Source organism: Diorhabda sublineata, chromosome 2, assembly GCF_026230105.1.
Source record: "Diorhabda sublineata isolate icDioSubl1.1 chromosome 2, icDioSubl1.1, whole genome shotgun sequence".
In the NCBI taxonomy this organism is placed as follows: domain Eukaryota; kingdom Metazoa; phylum Arthropoda; class Insecta; order Coleoptera; family Chrysomelidae; genus Diorhabda; species Diorhabda sublineata.
This window is the reverse complement of record NC_079475.1, coordinates 6,612,459-6,629,294: the sequence shown is the minus strand read 5'-3', so window position 1 is coordinate 6,629,294 and position 16,836 is coordinate 6,612,459. Positions and strand designations below refer to the sequence as shown.

The window sequence follows — 16,836 nt, the reverse complement described above, 5'->3', positions numbered from 1 at the left end:
CTGAAATGTCAAATAGAAAGTTATTCGAAAGAAAGACTTAAAAGGAAAGTACAAGTTCTTCTTGAGAAAGCCGAAATAAGCCGAAGTGTATGATGGGAAAAAATAAATTTTTACTGGAAAAAGCATTCCAGAAAGTCTATTGTAATAAGAAGAAGCGATACTGTAGTATGAAGAAGAAATTACCTGAGGACCATAAAAGAAATGAGAAATCAAAGAATATATTTTATTAAGATGATGATGATGGATCAACGAGGAACATATACGAAATAAATTTTAAAAGATTAAACTGCTACAAGTCGTAGAAGACTTTTTTTAATAATTTGTTTATTGGTATAAATCTACCATCAAGAAGTGGATGCAGGATGATGATAGTACACATCGGTAGTTGATTTTTGAACCAACTCGAACCGATGACAACCCTGGGGACATAATGATGATGTCTTTAAAGAATTGTTCAAACAAATGATAGATTTTTCTCAGAACTGTAAGTTCTGTTTATGACTGATGTGTTTGTTATTGTATGCAGTTTAGTAGCTATGGAGAATTGGCCGGTAAATCAACGCGTGTTCGCCGTAACGGCTTATATTGAAATGAAGTCTGTTATTACGGTCCAAAGACGATTTCGGGCTGAGTTTAATATCCCAAGGCATGGTCGCATTCCATCGTGGAATATTATTTTGCAATGTGATAGGTTTGCTGGTTCTTCCAGTTCTATGCGAACGCCTGAAAATATTCGAAGAGTTGAAGAAGCAGTAACAGCCAGTTCAACACGTTCAGCAAATAAACATGCAGGGGCTCTAAACTTATCAGATTGTACAGTGCGCCGTATTTTGCATGATGATCTCAAGTTTCATCCGTATAAAATACAGATTGTGCATAAATTATCCCCACAAGATGCACCTAACAGACTTGCATTTTGCAGGGAATTCGTAAGTTTGTTGGGCGAAAGAGAAGATCTGATGTATAATTTAATTATGTCGGATGAAGCTCATTTTTATTTATCGGGTTTTGTTAATAAACAAAACTTGGTGTGCAGAACAACCAATGTAGTTGCATGAGAAACCTTTACATGTTGAAAAAATTAACCATTGGTTAGGTTAGGCAACCATTGGTATTATTGGACCGTATTTTTTTGAAGAGAACAACCGAACTGTAACCGTTACCTCCGAGCGATAATTGCAAATGCTACAAACATTTCTTACTGGCGAATTACATAGATTGAGAGTTGAAGATCACGAAATATGGTTTCAAAAGAATAGGGAAACTAGTCATACCACTAGAATAGTTTTTAAGGAATAAGTTTCCTGGGAGATTAATTTCACGAAATGGAAACCTTGCCCGGCCAGCACGTTCTCCTGACTTAACTGCTCCAGATTGTTTCTTATGGGCCTACTTAAAGTCTAAAGTGTATTTAAACAAGCGTCTCACACTGGATGAGCTAAAGAACAACATAACTAAAGAGATAAGAAGAGTTTATGGAAGACTTCGAGGTGCAGTTATGAACCACGTCCGAGAAAATATTGAAAAATGTATAGAGTTTAATGGTGAACATTTAAAATCTGTAATTTTTAAAACATAATAAACTCTTAAAAACTGCATTCAATGGGTATTATTTTTCAGAGATTATTACTTGTTTTACAACAAAATTTCTAATCACCACAGTGTAGCGAAAAACGTCGCATTCTACTGCCGGACCCTGTATAATATTAATAGATAATAAAAGTTGTCACTCGATACTAGAAGAAAAATTGCCCACAACCAAGTGGTTGAAAAAGGATTTACAGAATTGGATAAGTTCAAAAAATATTAAGTGGATAAACGGTGGCTTGATCACTACTATATTATGGACAAAATATTTCAACTGTCTACTAAAAGAAGGCGATGGATTGGAATGGAAGGCTTTATTTTAATATTCTCTCAGAACGCTTTTCACAATTTTCTCTAAAAAATAACGTAAAATGAGGATTCTAAAATAGCACTTGCAAACTATACATCTACTTTTGCTATTAAAATCTTTATTACCAGAAACTAACAGCTGTAGCTCGTCACTGTCTAGAGTATTTTTTTAACAAAGTTGAATTAGAAACAAGAGACCGTTTCATTTTATGAGTACGTACATGACCACGTAAACTAGCCGTATATCTTGATAACTAAGTACAAGAACGTTATCCTTCTACTCGTGAACACATGAGGAATTTTTTTACGTCGTTAGTTCAATGTAACCGGCTAGACATCTTTTTGTTGCTTGTTTCCTAACTTGGTAACACAACTATACGACTTTGTATGGATTTTAAATCGAAAATAATTACGGGTATGTTTAAGTAATTTTATAAATATTTTGGATATTGTTTTTTCAAAGTAAATAATCTAGGGATGAACTTCCGAAAACCGCCAAGAGGAACTGGAAGGTAAAAATGATAGGGAATGGTCACAATCGAATAAGGACTGGGATCGTGCGCATGCGCCGAAAAGTGATATGAAAATTCGGTCAAAAAAGGCCTAAAAAGAAAAGAAAAATAGAAATACAATAATAAACGCACCGGACCTAACCTAACCTAACCTAACCTGAAAAGCAATTTTATTCCACAAAAATTTATTCACTTTCCTCATCCTCTTCCATTAGAGGTCGATCATTCTTTCCAGGATACAAAAATTTTATATCTACAATGATTGCATCGAATCGATCCACATTTTTTCGCCGGACTTGTCGCGTCCAGAGAAATCCACAAAGATGCTTCTTTATCAGCTCCATCAATTTTTCGGCACTTCTAGAGTTATCAGGACATATTTCCAATCGGTAGCTTTCGCCTCCACGCTCGATCATTCCTAATATCCAATGACCAGGGCCGGATTAAGCTAGGGGCTTGGGGGGGGGCTATAGCCCCGGGCCCCAAGTCCAAGAGGGCCTCATCATTTGGAAATCATTCTGTATTTTTTGATGTGCTGATACCACAAATCTAATGTATTGATATTATTTTGTGAATTTTTCTGGGTTTTCGAATTCCTTAAGGGGGCCCCGTCATTATTTTAGCCCCGGGCCTTATAAATGTTAATCCGGCCCTGCCATTGACCCTCGACCATGCGTCCTTTATTGTATTTTCTTCGTCCGATTTTACATTCATATTCATATGCTCGATCTAAACTGGCCATACAAACTTCACGGGCATAGTTGAAGATGTCGCTCACTGATTCTGACGAAACTGTTGTTTCCAACATTGAGGCATCTTTTATCGTCCGTTCAAATGAAAATCCTTGTGAAAAACAATAGGTGATGATTATTCTTTGACGGACGTTAGTGTGCAATCGTTCGAACCATGTGTCTGAACCTCTATGGTCGAACGATCTGCCCTTGATTTTTCCGAAACATCTGAAGTAGCCATAAACGGTACCATCATCATACCGTTTAGCAAACTGGTTGTGCTTGCTGCACCTTCTATTGACTCGCACAAGATTATTATTAATGGCCCAAATTTTTGCTTGAGCCTCTGTTGACATAATTGTTGCTATTTTAAAAAGGTTCCATCTTTTTGGGAGGGTCTGTGGGATGATCTTAACTTGCAATGTTTTATTAACCACTAATTCATTGAACGAGCAAAATGGCGGATATTTCCGCTCCTACTTATCTGCGCAAGAAATGACCGCGATTTTCGACCTTGCGAGGTCGCGGGAATTTCAAAAATATCGACGTCACCTGTAAAATTTCATTGGCATTTTTCGGAATTTCAACCCAATCTAGGAGTAATTCTTTAGGACAAGACATGGAAGTTTCCAAAGTTATCATTAACCTAAGATGAATTATAGTTCGATCAATTTAGACATTGGAAGTTACATGATTTCCCACCAAGATGAAAATCAGTTTCAAATACTTATAATTAAAAGTAAAATTTGTTCCCCATCATTCTCGTGTATGGAAACAATTTTATTCAATGTTGGTCTATATATGTGGGAGAGTTAATAAAAAATCATAGGATTAATTCCACTTTTGGGACATCCTGTGTGGGCACTACTATTCCAAAATTAGTTGTCATGAAATTATTTGCAATTATTAGGCATACTTTTTTCGAAATCTCATTAGTGTATTTTTGTTTATTTATAGTTTAATTGTCAAATTAATTATGTTTTTTGCCCCATTAATTGGTTCTCAAATCATCCGATTTCGATAATTTTTTTCAAAATCTTCGTTTTTACGGCGGATTTACGAAAAAAATTATGGAGAAAAAATGACTTATAATGGTTTCAGGTCTTCAAATGTTTATGAAAATGCACTCATTCTATCATAATTGTTGATAACTTTTTTCTAAATAATCAAATGCAGTTGTTATATTTTTTTTTCGTATTCTATACTAAAAAACGAACAAATTGAAAAAAAATTTACACAAAAATGTTGATTTATCATGTTTTTACAATTTAAAAATAATAACAATTTCTCTTAAAACTGACCTTTTCTCACATATAATCGTTTGTACCTTTTTTATTAGGTAATCATTAAAGTTATATGTACTAAAACATTCTTAAAATCACTTATTGTAATAAACTGTACAATATTAAAAGATAACTTTAAAAAATTGAAAATTTTCACCATTAAAAAAATGATATTTTACTAAGGTTGACTGTTGCGGATAAAAAATGAATAAACAAACATTTTTCAATTTTATTTTTCCAAAAAGTTCGTTTTTTGTGTAGATTAACAAAAAAGATATATGAACTGCGTTTGATACTTTGTAAAAAAGTTATGAACGATTATATACGAAGAAGTGCGTTATGATAAAGTTTAAAATTATAAAACTATATAAAATCTCCAGGTGAGATATTTCCTATATTTTTTCCATAAATCTACTGTAAAAACGAAGATTTAAAAAAAATTCATCGAAATCAGATGATTTTTCGATTTTATAGATCCAAATAACGAGGGAACCGCGAAAGTATAAAATTACCCATTTCTGATATTTATAAATCGGATAGAGATTGAAACTGTATAAATCTCTCATTCAAGTTAGCGCCATTTTGAATTTCAAGGATTTGATTTTGGTTTATTACTATAAATAAGAATAGACACAGTATTTTAAAATTTTTTAAGAACTATTCGTTGAACAAATTTCATGTTACAAGACGTGAAATTTCTCAAAATTTTTTGTACGATCATTAATATAACAGATATCATTGTGAAAAAATCAAATGTCGAGTCCACTAAGCTGTGCTTGGAAGTACGTTACCAGCTTCAGCGGAATCTTTGGAGAATTCAACAAAATGTTTGAAGAACGATAATTTTTAAGTGCAAAGAAAAACAAGTTACAATTTTTGAAATACCTGGATAGAATCAGCTTCAAAATATTTTGATCCAATTTAATTTTGAATAGATCATCCTCTCAACTCACCTAAAATTTGTTTTATCATCTACTTTCAAAACCGTTTAATTTATTAAGATTTTTATCGCGAATTTTCTCACTATGGGCTAAATAAAATTAAGTACATTGCAGTTTACGTTAATTATCCATACGAAGACATCAATCAAAAAATAGGGAATGTTATATTGATTATACAGTATTTTATAAAGTTAATTATAGAGCGCTCAATTCGTCTCGTAGATTTTAGAAACAACGTATTCGATTTCGAACAAGATTAGCATTTTGTAAATAATTAGTTTGTTAATAGTAGCGGGTTATAGAATGAAGTGGTTGGTTAAAATAAAATCAAATTCGATATTAGTGAGGATATTAATGTTATTACTGGGGCGTTTATCGACATTTGAGCAAAATGATTAAGTTTCTTAGCATATTTCATAAGTAAGGCTGTCTAGATCAATTATTCAACGACTATTTTCACATTTTTATGCAACTTTTGTGTTCAAAAGTTTGTGGAAATATTCTTCTGGTTTCTGGAACTATTTCATATAACATATTTTACATTGAAAAGTCTGTTCAAAACGAAGCTTTAATTTTTGATATATTTGGAATGGTTTTTGGTAGTAAAAGTATAAAATTACCTATAATCCATAAAATCTGATGCTATAATTATTTATGGATTCAAATTAATCAAACCATTTCCATATTTTTCCTTAGCAAAACTTTTTACTCGTACAATAGTTTCAATCGACTTGTCAAACCAGGTCACCAAAGTTTACATTGTTTTGTTTTTATTTTTAGACTATTAGGTCATTCGCAAAAAGTGTTGAATATCTTCGTTTTTTATTTTGTTTCAGTAGCAGCGGTGACGACGTTCAACGTTCCATCGAGTTGTTAGATCGAGTGCTCTCCGAATTCGATGATGTGGAAAATGCGAATCAGGTTCAAAACGTAAGTATCGACTATCGAGATATACATTCCATTTTTTATTATTTTCCTCATAAACGGAAAACAGGATCTTTTGTTCACTTTTATGATTACAAGGAAAATAATTGTTTAGACCTTTAGTGTTATATTTTTGTTTATTTCATTCACATTCAAAACCATTCGATATGGATCATTTAAATGTTTAAAAAAAATCATTAAGAAGTGATGAGTTTAGTATATCTTTTGAATTACTATTATAAGAACTGATAATAATCAGTAGTAATAAAATTTTGTAATAGATTTCGCATAAGCAACAAGCTCTGAAAATTTTTGAGAAATATTGGAGAAAAAAAATTATTTAAAGGTGTCATGGGGAGGGACAATATGTGACAAGGGGCAGGATGTAAAAAGTTTTATGATGAATTACTACTAATTAAATTAGTCTTCTATTATTTTCAAATAGTCGTTTGTTTGTTTTTTGATTATCTGAAATATTGGACATTACGTTGATTTGATTATTCAATAAAAATCTAAGTAAAAAATGTTTTCTGTCGATTATTTTCAAAAACTACATGCATTAATTTAAAAAATGTGTCACGTCACATCAGGAGGGACGATTATGAAATGTTAATAACCTTTGACAAGGACGTGGGGAGGGATTCGAAAGTCCTAAAATTCGTGTGACGTAATTTATGGATGGCCCTTTAAGTAAAGATCCAGATGTGTTAGTTTCTATAAAAGTTGTATTTCCAAATCGCATATTGTTAATAATTTGAATATGCAATATCAATTGCAGATTATAAAAACTGGTTCGAAACCCTTACCGACAATTTTGTTTAATCTACCGTAGGCGCAGATATCGCATTTTATAAGTTCATTATTTTTATAAATACTTTTGAAAATATGTATATTTTATGCGAGAAAGTTTTCGATAAATTGGACGGCATTATACGCCGTTATTTAGACAGATGCACTTATTGTAGTCCTACTTAGAACTTGGAAAAAATCATTATTATACCTCGCTTGCTATAATTCAATATTAAATTATAAAACATAAATAGACGAGTAAAATGAACCTGTCTGTAAGTGCGTTTGGTTTAAACGGGGTACTAGATGAGACTGAGCCCTTTTTGTACCCCATTCATTTTTTTATCTGGAAAACGAAATTTCTAAGCAAAATTCATGAAGGAAAATAAATTGTTTGCAAATATAACAAAAAAAAAACATTTCAATTCGAATGTATCTATATAAATAATGAATTAATTGAATTATGATGGGTTGTAAAAAGATTGATATTACATACTGATCTTCTTATTTGATAACAGTTTTTCCAAAGCTCTTGACGGTCTGCTACTAGAACTAATCTGACGTTGTTGCCGTTGTTTTCTATTGAAAATTTGCTTTCAGTACATATTCTTCAACCACCTTGGCTGAATATAAGGTTATATTCAACTCGATTTGTTAGGAAACCATGTTTGTTTGATTTCATGCAAAAAATTCTGTAAAGTAAGCAGCAGCTTCCTCACTTTGCCAAGCTAATTCTACCGCCGCTGTGTGATAGAATTTCCGTTGCAGCACTTCAGGGGTATTTTAATCATGAAAATGATTACTACGTTGATGATATAATAAAAAAGGCAAGTCTTACACACGCCGAAGTTCCGTCTGGTACTTAGCCCATATTACGAGGATGGTCCCAAAAAACCTGGCCCAATAAAGAAAACACGATAATTTTGGAAAAAAATATATTTGTTTTTTAACGTTATCTCCTTTTAGCTCTATACATTCTTCCCAGCGATGTTCAATAAGTTCGATATTTATAGTCTGAGAACATAAAATAATCCAAGAAGGTTAAATCTGGCGAATAAGTTGCATGAGGCAGCAATTCAAACTTTAAATCATTAATTTTGGCCCTTGCAATAACGGACGTGTGAGCTGAAACACAGTTTTGATGAACCAACATCTTCTTCTTAGACAAATTTTGGCCGTTTTTGCTTGATGCTCAAACGTTGCAATAAGTTCGCATAATCATTGCCATTGATAGTTTTTCCTTTTTCAATGTAGTCAATGGAAAATATCCAACGCGTATCCCAAAAACCAACGCCATGACCTTGCCTGCAAACGGAACATTCTTTGCCTTCTTTGGAGCCGGTTCTCCATTTTCAGTCCATTGTTTTCATTGTTCTTTTGTCTCGGGTGTGTAGTGATGAACCCACGTTTCATCCAGAGCTATGAAACGGCGCCAAAATTCGGCTTTATTTCTGTGGAACATTGCCAAATATTCCGCTTTGTGGGTTTTCTTCAACATTCTGGTCTACGCAGGTCGTACGGCCTTGTTTAAACTCTACTAACCAATATTTCACTATTGCTAACGAAGAAGCAGTCTCACCCAGAGTAGAATCTAGTTTAGATTTTATATTGGTTAGGCTAATGCCTTTCAAATAAAAGTATTGTATCACATAACAATGACCAATTTTTTTCATGTTTACAAATTCACTGAAAACATTCACTATTCACTGAAATAACGTGGCGTCTTCAAACTTGAAACATTTGAAGTATAGATTGTGTACTTTCTAATACCGTGGTATTTTTCTGGCAAATACCGCCATCTCTAGGTCAGGACAGGTACTCCTGGGACCATCCTCGTATGCTTTTTTTAATACAGAAGAAATATGTTTTGTGAAAACAGTGCATTTATTTTTATTTTAATCAATTTTATGAAACAGTGCATCTCTTTGAAAAGATCGTATTCTTCTGCATTTTAGAGGCCAGTAGGTGACACATTGTTTTACTTTCTACTATATACTTTTCTATAAACAACAATAACAATAATTTATTGATAAAATTATTCATTTTTCGTACCTACAAAATTAAAAAGTTGTACTTAAATTGTTGAGGCGTACATCAAGTTCGTTACGCATTTTAAGCATTTAATTTTCCTCTAAAAAGTCAAATTAGATTTCAATTATGTGACAATTTTATCTGCTTAAGAGTCACCATCTTCTTCACTTTCAGTTTAATTTTGAAATGTGGGGAAGGAAATGCGTAAAGGGGAGAAAGGTTTGTTAAATTTCAATTAAAAAAAAATAGTGATTCCGGTTCAAGTTATTGAAGCAAAATATTCAAAGGGTGAATATTGAAATTGATAAAAAGTATGTTCATTTTCGTCAATTTTGATTCAGAAAATCAATTAACCCATTAATACCCAGAACTATGAAAATGTTTTACAATGAATAGAGTAAAAGTTGAAAAATGATGAAATCTGACCTAAAAACATATCTTTGAATTGTAGCTCATGATTTTGATCGTGGGTCGTTAACGATCCCTTGGGTACTTATAGAAACAAAGAAAAAATAACGTAATTTATATTTACGTAGATGTAATTGAAGCACAATTTGTAGACTTGATCAAAACATTTATCGTGTAGTGGAACTAGACAACTCACGCAAGAATCTTATTCTGTCTATTGGCAGAAACACAGTACACAGAAACTTTTTTAAGCCTCGTAATTTTTGGTTAGTTCACTTCCATATGTTTTCAGGAGATAATGTGAAATATCTCTCATATACGTAAGAACAGGCTAACTGATTAGAACCTACCATTTATGTGTTGAACATTTTTATTACATGCCGTTGGGCCACATATATTTCCTTCTTGTATTTAACCGAGAAACTTTTACATTTTTGCATGGGCTAAACACCATACTGACTTGACAATACGAAATAGGGTTTTATTATAAAAATTAGTCTACATCCGAATGCTTCCTTTCAATGTACTCCCCTCCCGTCGCCACACACCTTTCCATACTTTTTTTCCATTGATCGGAGCAGTACTGGAAATCTTCTTTGGTGAGTGCCTTTAGGAGCTCTGCCGTTTTTTGTTTTACCGCTTCCAAATACTCAAATCGAGTCCCTTTCAAAGCAGAACTTTTTCTAACCTTTCAAGAAAATTTGAGTAGACCCGTTGACGCAAGATCTTTTGGTCTGGAGTCAAATTTTTGGGCACCAGCTCCGCACAGACTTTTGTCATGTGTAATTCCTTGTGTAAAATTTTTCTAACCGTTTCTTTATCGGCGTTTACCGCTTTGGCAATCATCCGGATGCTCATTCGACGATCTGCACGCACAATTTGGTTGATTTTGGTCACAGGGCGACCTGGGCGCTGGTCATTTTCAGTGCTCTTTCGGCTCTTACTGAAGCACTCACACCACTCAAAAACACGCTCACGAGATTGAGAATTGTTCCTATAGGCCTCTTGCAACAATTTATAGCACTCAGACGGATTTTTTATCAATTTAACGAGAAATTTGAGATTGATACGTTGCTCATGGTTTTCGGCACGACAAAAAAACTGTGTAGCTCCGAAAATCTGACTGAAAAATTCAGACATCAACTTCGCTAACGTAAGAAGTTAACAAAATATAATTAAACACGTAAACCAGGATATTCTTTATCAAAAATATCAGCAAATTTTAGCACTCATTCCTCAAGACCTTGACTTTCTATATTCCTTTCTTGGTCTTTTCAACAATCCTTCTGTTGCCAACATGTTAGGGGGAGAGCTTCGTATATGCCTTCTGGAATAATTTGAATACCATCCTTGACAAAATTTTTGGCCCCCTTTACCAGTTTAGCAGCTGAATATGGTTTTTCTCTAAAAAATCAGAGCTGTAAATAGTTTGACAGATATCCAAGGGTTGTTAACGACCCGACAAACAAAAACAAAGATCTAAATATCAATTTATGAACAAACTAATAACATGAAAGATACTTACCAATGATTGTTTGGTAACGCGAGTCGCGTGTGTTGAAGCATTTACCTTGTTTTAAGAAAGCCCTACACTATCAAACGGCTTCACCTTCGACTAGATCAAAATTTACTCAGTCGAAACTGAGAAGTCAAGCAGTGTATGTTGCGAACCTTTGCGAGTACAGTTGTGGTGTTAAATACAGATATGGTCTTCCTTTTTTTCAGATTCAGCAGATTACTACCTCTACATCCACACCTCAACTACGCCACCATCAAACTACCAATAACCACCATAATTCAACAGCTCCTAGTAGTGGTACAACAACGACAACGCCAGACGACGAGAGTCCTTCACTGGGTGGTCACCAATCGGAAGACGACGGATACATGAGTATGAACGGTCGGAAAGCAAAATTTAATCTTTCTTTCAAACCACTCGCAGAACATCATGAAAATCCCCCGCCTCCTCTATTATCGCCGCACCAATTAAGATCTCCTACGACATTAGTTAGACCAGGAGACCCGGATGATTTTCCACCGCCTCCCGAGGAAGCGCAAAGGTTGATTGCTACGCTGCTACCAAAGTAAGTACCTGGTTTTGATATTGAAATACATCTACAATATACAAGGAAATATCAAAGACGTATACTGTGTGTCCAGATTTTTGTAAAATATCAAAAATATATATTGTCCTGTGCAAAAGTATAAACTCAATAGGAAAAGTCATTGTTTTCGGAATTTGAGTGTCAAAAGATATTATTTCGTCTTTAATTAAACTATTAATTATAATTTTTCTTGGAAATTTAATAATATTATTGAGATTAGCTCCACTTATAACAAAAAAATATAAACTTCAAAGTTTTCTTTAATAAGTAAATTTACTTCAATAATAAGAACTATAATGTCATTTTTTGCTGGTATCTTTTCTCAAGCTACTGTTTTTCTTTGTACTTATCAATATTTTGGATTCCTGGCTTCTGAAGATTATAGACTATTTTTGTTATAATTCGTCGCAAATTATCTATTGAGTTGAGATCCGACCTAAGGACACAACACACTTGTTAGTGCGCGAAAATCGTCGATCCACTTGCTCTTTCTAGTAAGGTTAGGTTAGGTTAGGTGAGGTTAGGTTAGGTTAAGTTAGATTAGGTGACTACACGTCCTGGATTGGCCGGGATAGTCCCCGATTTCCACCTTACGTCCTGGATTTTTCTGGAAGCAATATTTGTCCCGAATTCAGGTTTTTTGTCACGGATTGTCCCGAATTTTTGAAAAGGTTATATCAAAATACACAGCACCCTTGAAATTGTTTGAAGCATACAGTGAACTCTCGATTCTACGATTGCTCTTCTATCTGACATTCTGAGACATGATGTTTATTGTAGGCGCTGGAAATCAGTGCTTCGTAAGGGCGCTTGTGGACGCCCGTTTTTTTCACCGGATAACGGACCATCAATAAACGGCTATCCTTGCATACATATACCGGGGACTGCGCTAGTTAATAGGTTTGAACTGGTAATCAGAGATTACGCACGTGTGAAATGTACACCACGGCGAATCCGGCAAAAAACACGCTCTGTTGTCCGGTTAAAAAAACGGACGTCTACAAGCGCTCTTATACATCGTGTATCTGAGCGTTAGGTGGAAGAGAAAACGCAGAATCGTGGACAGTATGGAGAGATCTCCTTAACTCTCATGTTTTTGTCAACTTGAGTTTATCAGTTTAAGTTAATATTCAGATTGTGATTTTTATTTCCTTTTGTTAAAATATTTTCTTAATGAATAGTTTTTGGACAAATGACAAGACTCAACTTGAAACAGACACGATAAAAGCGATATTACTAAAGTTATTTATGAAGAAAAATTGTACAGAATTGTATGCAATGCTTCGAAGCGAAAAAGATGTACTGAAAAAGATCCTTAGTTTAGAAAAATATAAAAAGTTTTGTACTCAGTAATTCTGGTTAAAAAAAGTTGATTGATTTAAAAAAATACTGATTTTTATTATATCCTCAAATATTATTTGTTATGTATATTTTTTAAAGAATAATTAAAAAAATCACTTAACTACCTACTAACTACCTGAGCGAATATTGAGATATGATACAACTACTTGCTCAGAAAATACGTCCAGACTGAGTCCAAAAGCCATTTGATGTTTCGATAAAAACCCACGGAGGAAGGGTAAACCAAATCGATTAAATTGGTAGGTAAGTAGCAGCTTTTGGACAATCAAAAAACTATTGAAAAATGCGTGGATATAGGAAAAGAATTAGTGAAGTTTCAATCTGATGTCCGATCCAAATTCCCTACGTGGCCTGTGGGTCGCAGTAAACATAGCACCCTAATAAAAATACTGCTTTTCATACAAATTTTTTGCCCACCCCATAATCTGTTCATTAAATTTCAAAATAACAAATTTTAACAAATTCCTCTTGCATATCCTCAAGAGTTCTCAACTCGATTGAGTTGATGTAGGACAAATTGAACATGGAAGTCAGAAATCACGGTGTTAATTCCATTTCACACCATTGGAATATTCTGAACAACAAATGGAACCAAATAGACGACGATTATTTGTCGAAATCTTCTTAGAGAATGTCAAACTATAGGTTTGGCAAAAGCTTTTTATTGGTAGTGTACATAAACACAAGAAGCTGTCTAAATAGTGATTTACTTCGAAAGTAGTGTTTTGTAATTTTTTTATATACGGATAACTTAGTTGATTAATTTCGTTTGTATTTTGTTGACCTATGTAAACATAAGGAAATTTTATGTTATCCGGTTCAAATATATGGAGCTATTTTTTTATGTAAAAAGCAAAGTAATTAACGGAATATTTATTAGAATTTTCATTCATAAATCTTTTCTCTTACGTCTATTATATGAAAAGTCGAGAAAAAAAATCACATAATGGCACATTCACAGCACTGCAATGTATAATGCATACAATCTATTGTCCACTCATCTTTTTCGATCCCTTTTTTCTGCTGACACTTTTTATTAATTTTATATTTAGTGGATTTTTCACTTTTTTTATTTTTCGATGAAGTCGATAACTCGATCAAAGGAAGCGCCACATCTTCATCCGTAATTTGTAAGTTACATAAATTATTCGACGTTAAATATGTGGAATTCTGCGTACCTTCGTCACCGTCTCTTGTTCTATCTTCTATAGGCACAGCCGCAGATAGTAAACAAACACCTCCGCTGCCATTTTGTATACCCACGTCTTTAGTAGTCGCTGGTATCGTGGAATTTGCCGTTCTACCATCTGGAAGTATGAAAATTTCGTTTTTGAGCGAATTTGGAGAATCGCCAGACATAGTTGTGACTTTTTTCGTTTGACGTTTGATGTGGGTCAGTGATGTTAGGTTAGAATCGAAAGGATACATCGGTGGGTGTTAAATAGAGACCTTATATTTTCGAAAATAATCCGATCGCGTATTATAATTATTCAAAAATAAAATAATTGCTTGATGAATGATATTTTGCCGATGTGATCTCACCGATGATTATATTAAATCATTTTTTTGACGTTTTGTCGAATTTTTTCATGACGAAACGGATAATTTGACAAATATAGTGTTATTTCATTAAACCAGTGCCGTTATGTTTTTGCAGAAATCTTGGCATCTTGTCACATCTACTTTAATAGATGATAAAGACAAATGTGGTAGCGGAAAATATAATTCACAAACCAGTAAATCATATCGGGGAGGTATAAATGAATATACGTGGCGTGTTACGAAAATACGCTCAGATTGGTCAAACAGCAATCAAATCGGTTGGAGGGTCGACATGGCTTGAAATTGTTCTACAGCGTGCTGAATAAACCGACGTTTCCGTCGCTTGTACTGACATTTTAACTTTGTTTAGTGTCAAGAATATTTGTAGTTTTGATTTCTAGAGTTTGTTAATTGTGTTTACTATAAAACGCCCGTAGAACGCGTCGAATTGAGTGATTAAATTAAGAGTAGAGGAATAAGAATTACAAAAACTTTAATTTAAACTAGTGTAAATTAGTAGAATCGGTTTTTTTAAACGGGCGGAAGTTCAAGAAAATGGGCTTTCGGAAAACTAAAAAAAAAAACTGTTTAAATCAAAATATTTCACTTGAAATATTTTTAAAAAAATATCAACATGTAAATAAATTCAATTTACTACAGGATTCAAAATTTTACGTTGTATCTTTATTCATAATTTAGTTATACGGGGTGTCCCACGACGAGTTAAAACTATCTGTATATGGCAAAATACTTTTAATAAAATCATGAAAATTTTTACGTTTTGGTTTTCAGATATGATCTTTTTAACTAAAATATTTTCAAAGATGGCCGACTTCCGGTTCTACCGGAAGTCGACTGTAACTTTGTTATTTTAAATAGAACACCCTATATATTAACACATTTTTTAAATATACATAAAATTTTAGTACAGTTTTGTCTTGAAACTTTTTTCGAAAAATACATACTTTGTGGGTTATTGATTTTTTTGTAGACAGTTTGACCGTTACATACCCTTATAAATTATTTTCTTAGGATACCCTTAAAGATATGAGAATGGTTTCTATTCGGTTGCTTTCAGCAAGGTCGGACGTATTTGAATCTATGCTGAAAAATTTTTCTTTTCATACATGCAGTGTATAAAAAGTGTTCAAAGTTTAACATCATAAATATCAAATTTCTTTACTTTTTAAATAGAACCACCTGATTTTTGCTATTTTAATGCATTCAGGGGTGAAAAATAAGGCAATTTCATGTGTACTGTAAATTTTTAGAGATGCAGGTGTTGTCTAAATTTTATTTTTACCCGTTTATACAAGCACTAAGAAATAAAAAAGTATTTTTCTTTATCTTGTCAAGGTCTGAAAAAAAATCAAATCTCCTATAAGGAGATAAAAAATCATTAAATTTCAAGGAAAAACTGTTATTTTTATTATAAGACAATGTTTAAAATTCACTAAAAACATAGTAAAATTACTTTTATGAGTTTTAAAGAGGAAAAAAGTCAAAGTTGTAGATTTGAGGCCAACCTCAGCCAAATCGCTGGTAATCTCTTTAGATCTGTCATTCTTCAAAAAATCCCCGATGCTCGTCTGGAATGTAGGCTCTCATTTTTTTAATATCTTCCATCTTTGTAGTTTTTATTGGCACTCGATCTTGGTAAGACTTAACCGTTATAGTATTCACGTTTTTTTATCATTAATTTGCATTTATAAAAAATGTACTTTCAGAATTGGTCAAAAAGCATGAAAAAGAGTACCGTAGCGGCTCATTATTTCAAGCTTTCGCGTTAAAAAAAGTGCCGTAACGTGTCATTTTTTAATGCAATTATAAAAGGAATATCGTATTATTATTAGTGATGGAGAGTGATAGTGAAGAAAGTTTAAGCTGCACACCCGAAGATGTTATTGAATCGGCAAGTGTAGCGGCTATGAATCTTCTCCCTGAGAAATCCAGGGAACAGTATTTAAAGGAATATGGAGGGGCGTACTAAAAAAGACATCAGCTTCACAGAAAGAGTATTAGTAGCTTAATTTGAAACTAAATCCAAAATGTCGAAGTCTTTGGTCCAATTATTCAAAACTGAAAAGCATCCTAATGGTAAATAACTACGTAGACATCAATAAATACTCGAAACTCATTGCATATTTGAAAAATAAATCAGTTGGAGGGGTGAGTACGATTTCCTCCACGATTTGACAGCGGATTTGGCTTAATTAGGCCAAAATTAATCGAAAATGAAGAATTAAATTTTTTGAATATCTCGCTTCGTTTCCGACATATCGATATTTAGGTTAGGTAGGATATTTAGGTAA

The 16,836-nt window shown here is 33.2% G+C and overlaps 1 protein-coding gene across 6 annotated transcripts in view; it reads left to right on the top strand.

The window, feature by feature from the left end:
• LOC130440832 (uncharacterized) overlaps positions 1 to 16,836 on the top strand; it is a 226,311-nt gene that overhangs the window by 189,458 nt on the left and 20,017 nt on the right. For 4 of the 6 annotated variants that reach the window (XM_056774192.1, XM_056774187.1, XM_056774193.1 and 1 more), the window contains exons 3-4: positions 6,200 to 6,293; positions 11,241 to 11,599. In XM_056774192.1, coding sequence (XP_056630170.1) covers positions 6,200 to 6,293; positions 11,241 to 11,599 — 453 coding nt within the window. The remainder of the gene's footprint in view (positions 1 to 6,199; positions 6,294 to 11,240; positions 11,600 to 16,836) is intronic. The other 2 variants (XM_056774191.1, XM_056774188.1) reach the window with 1 other exon arrangement.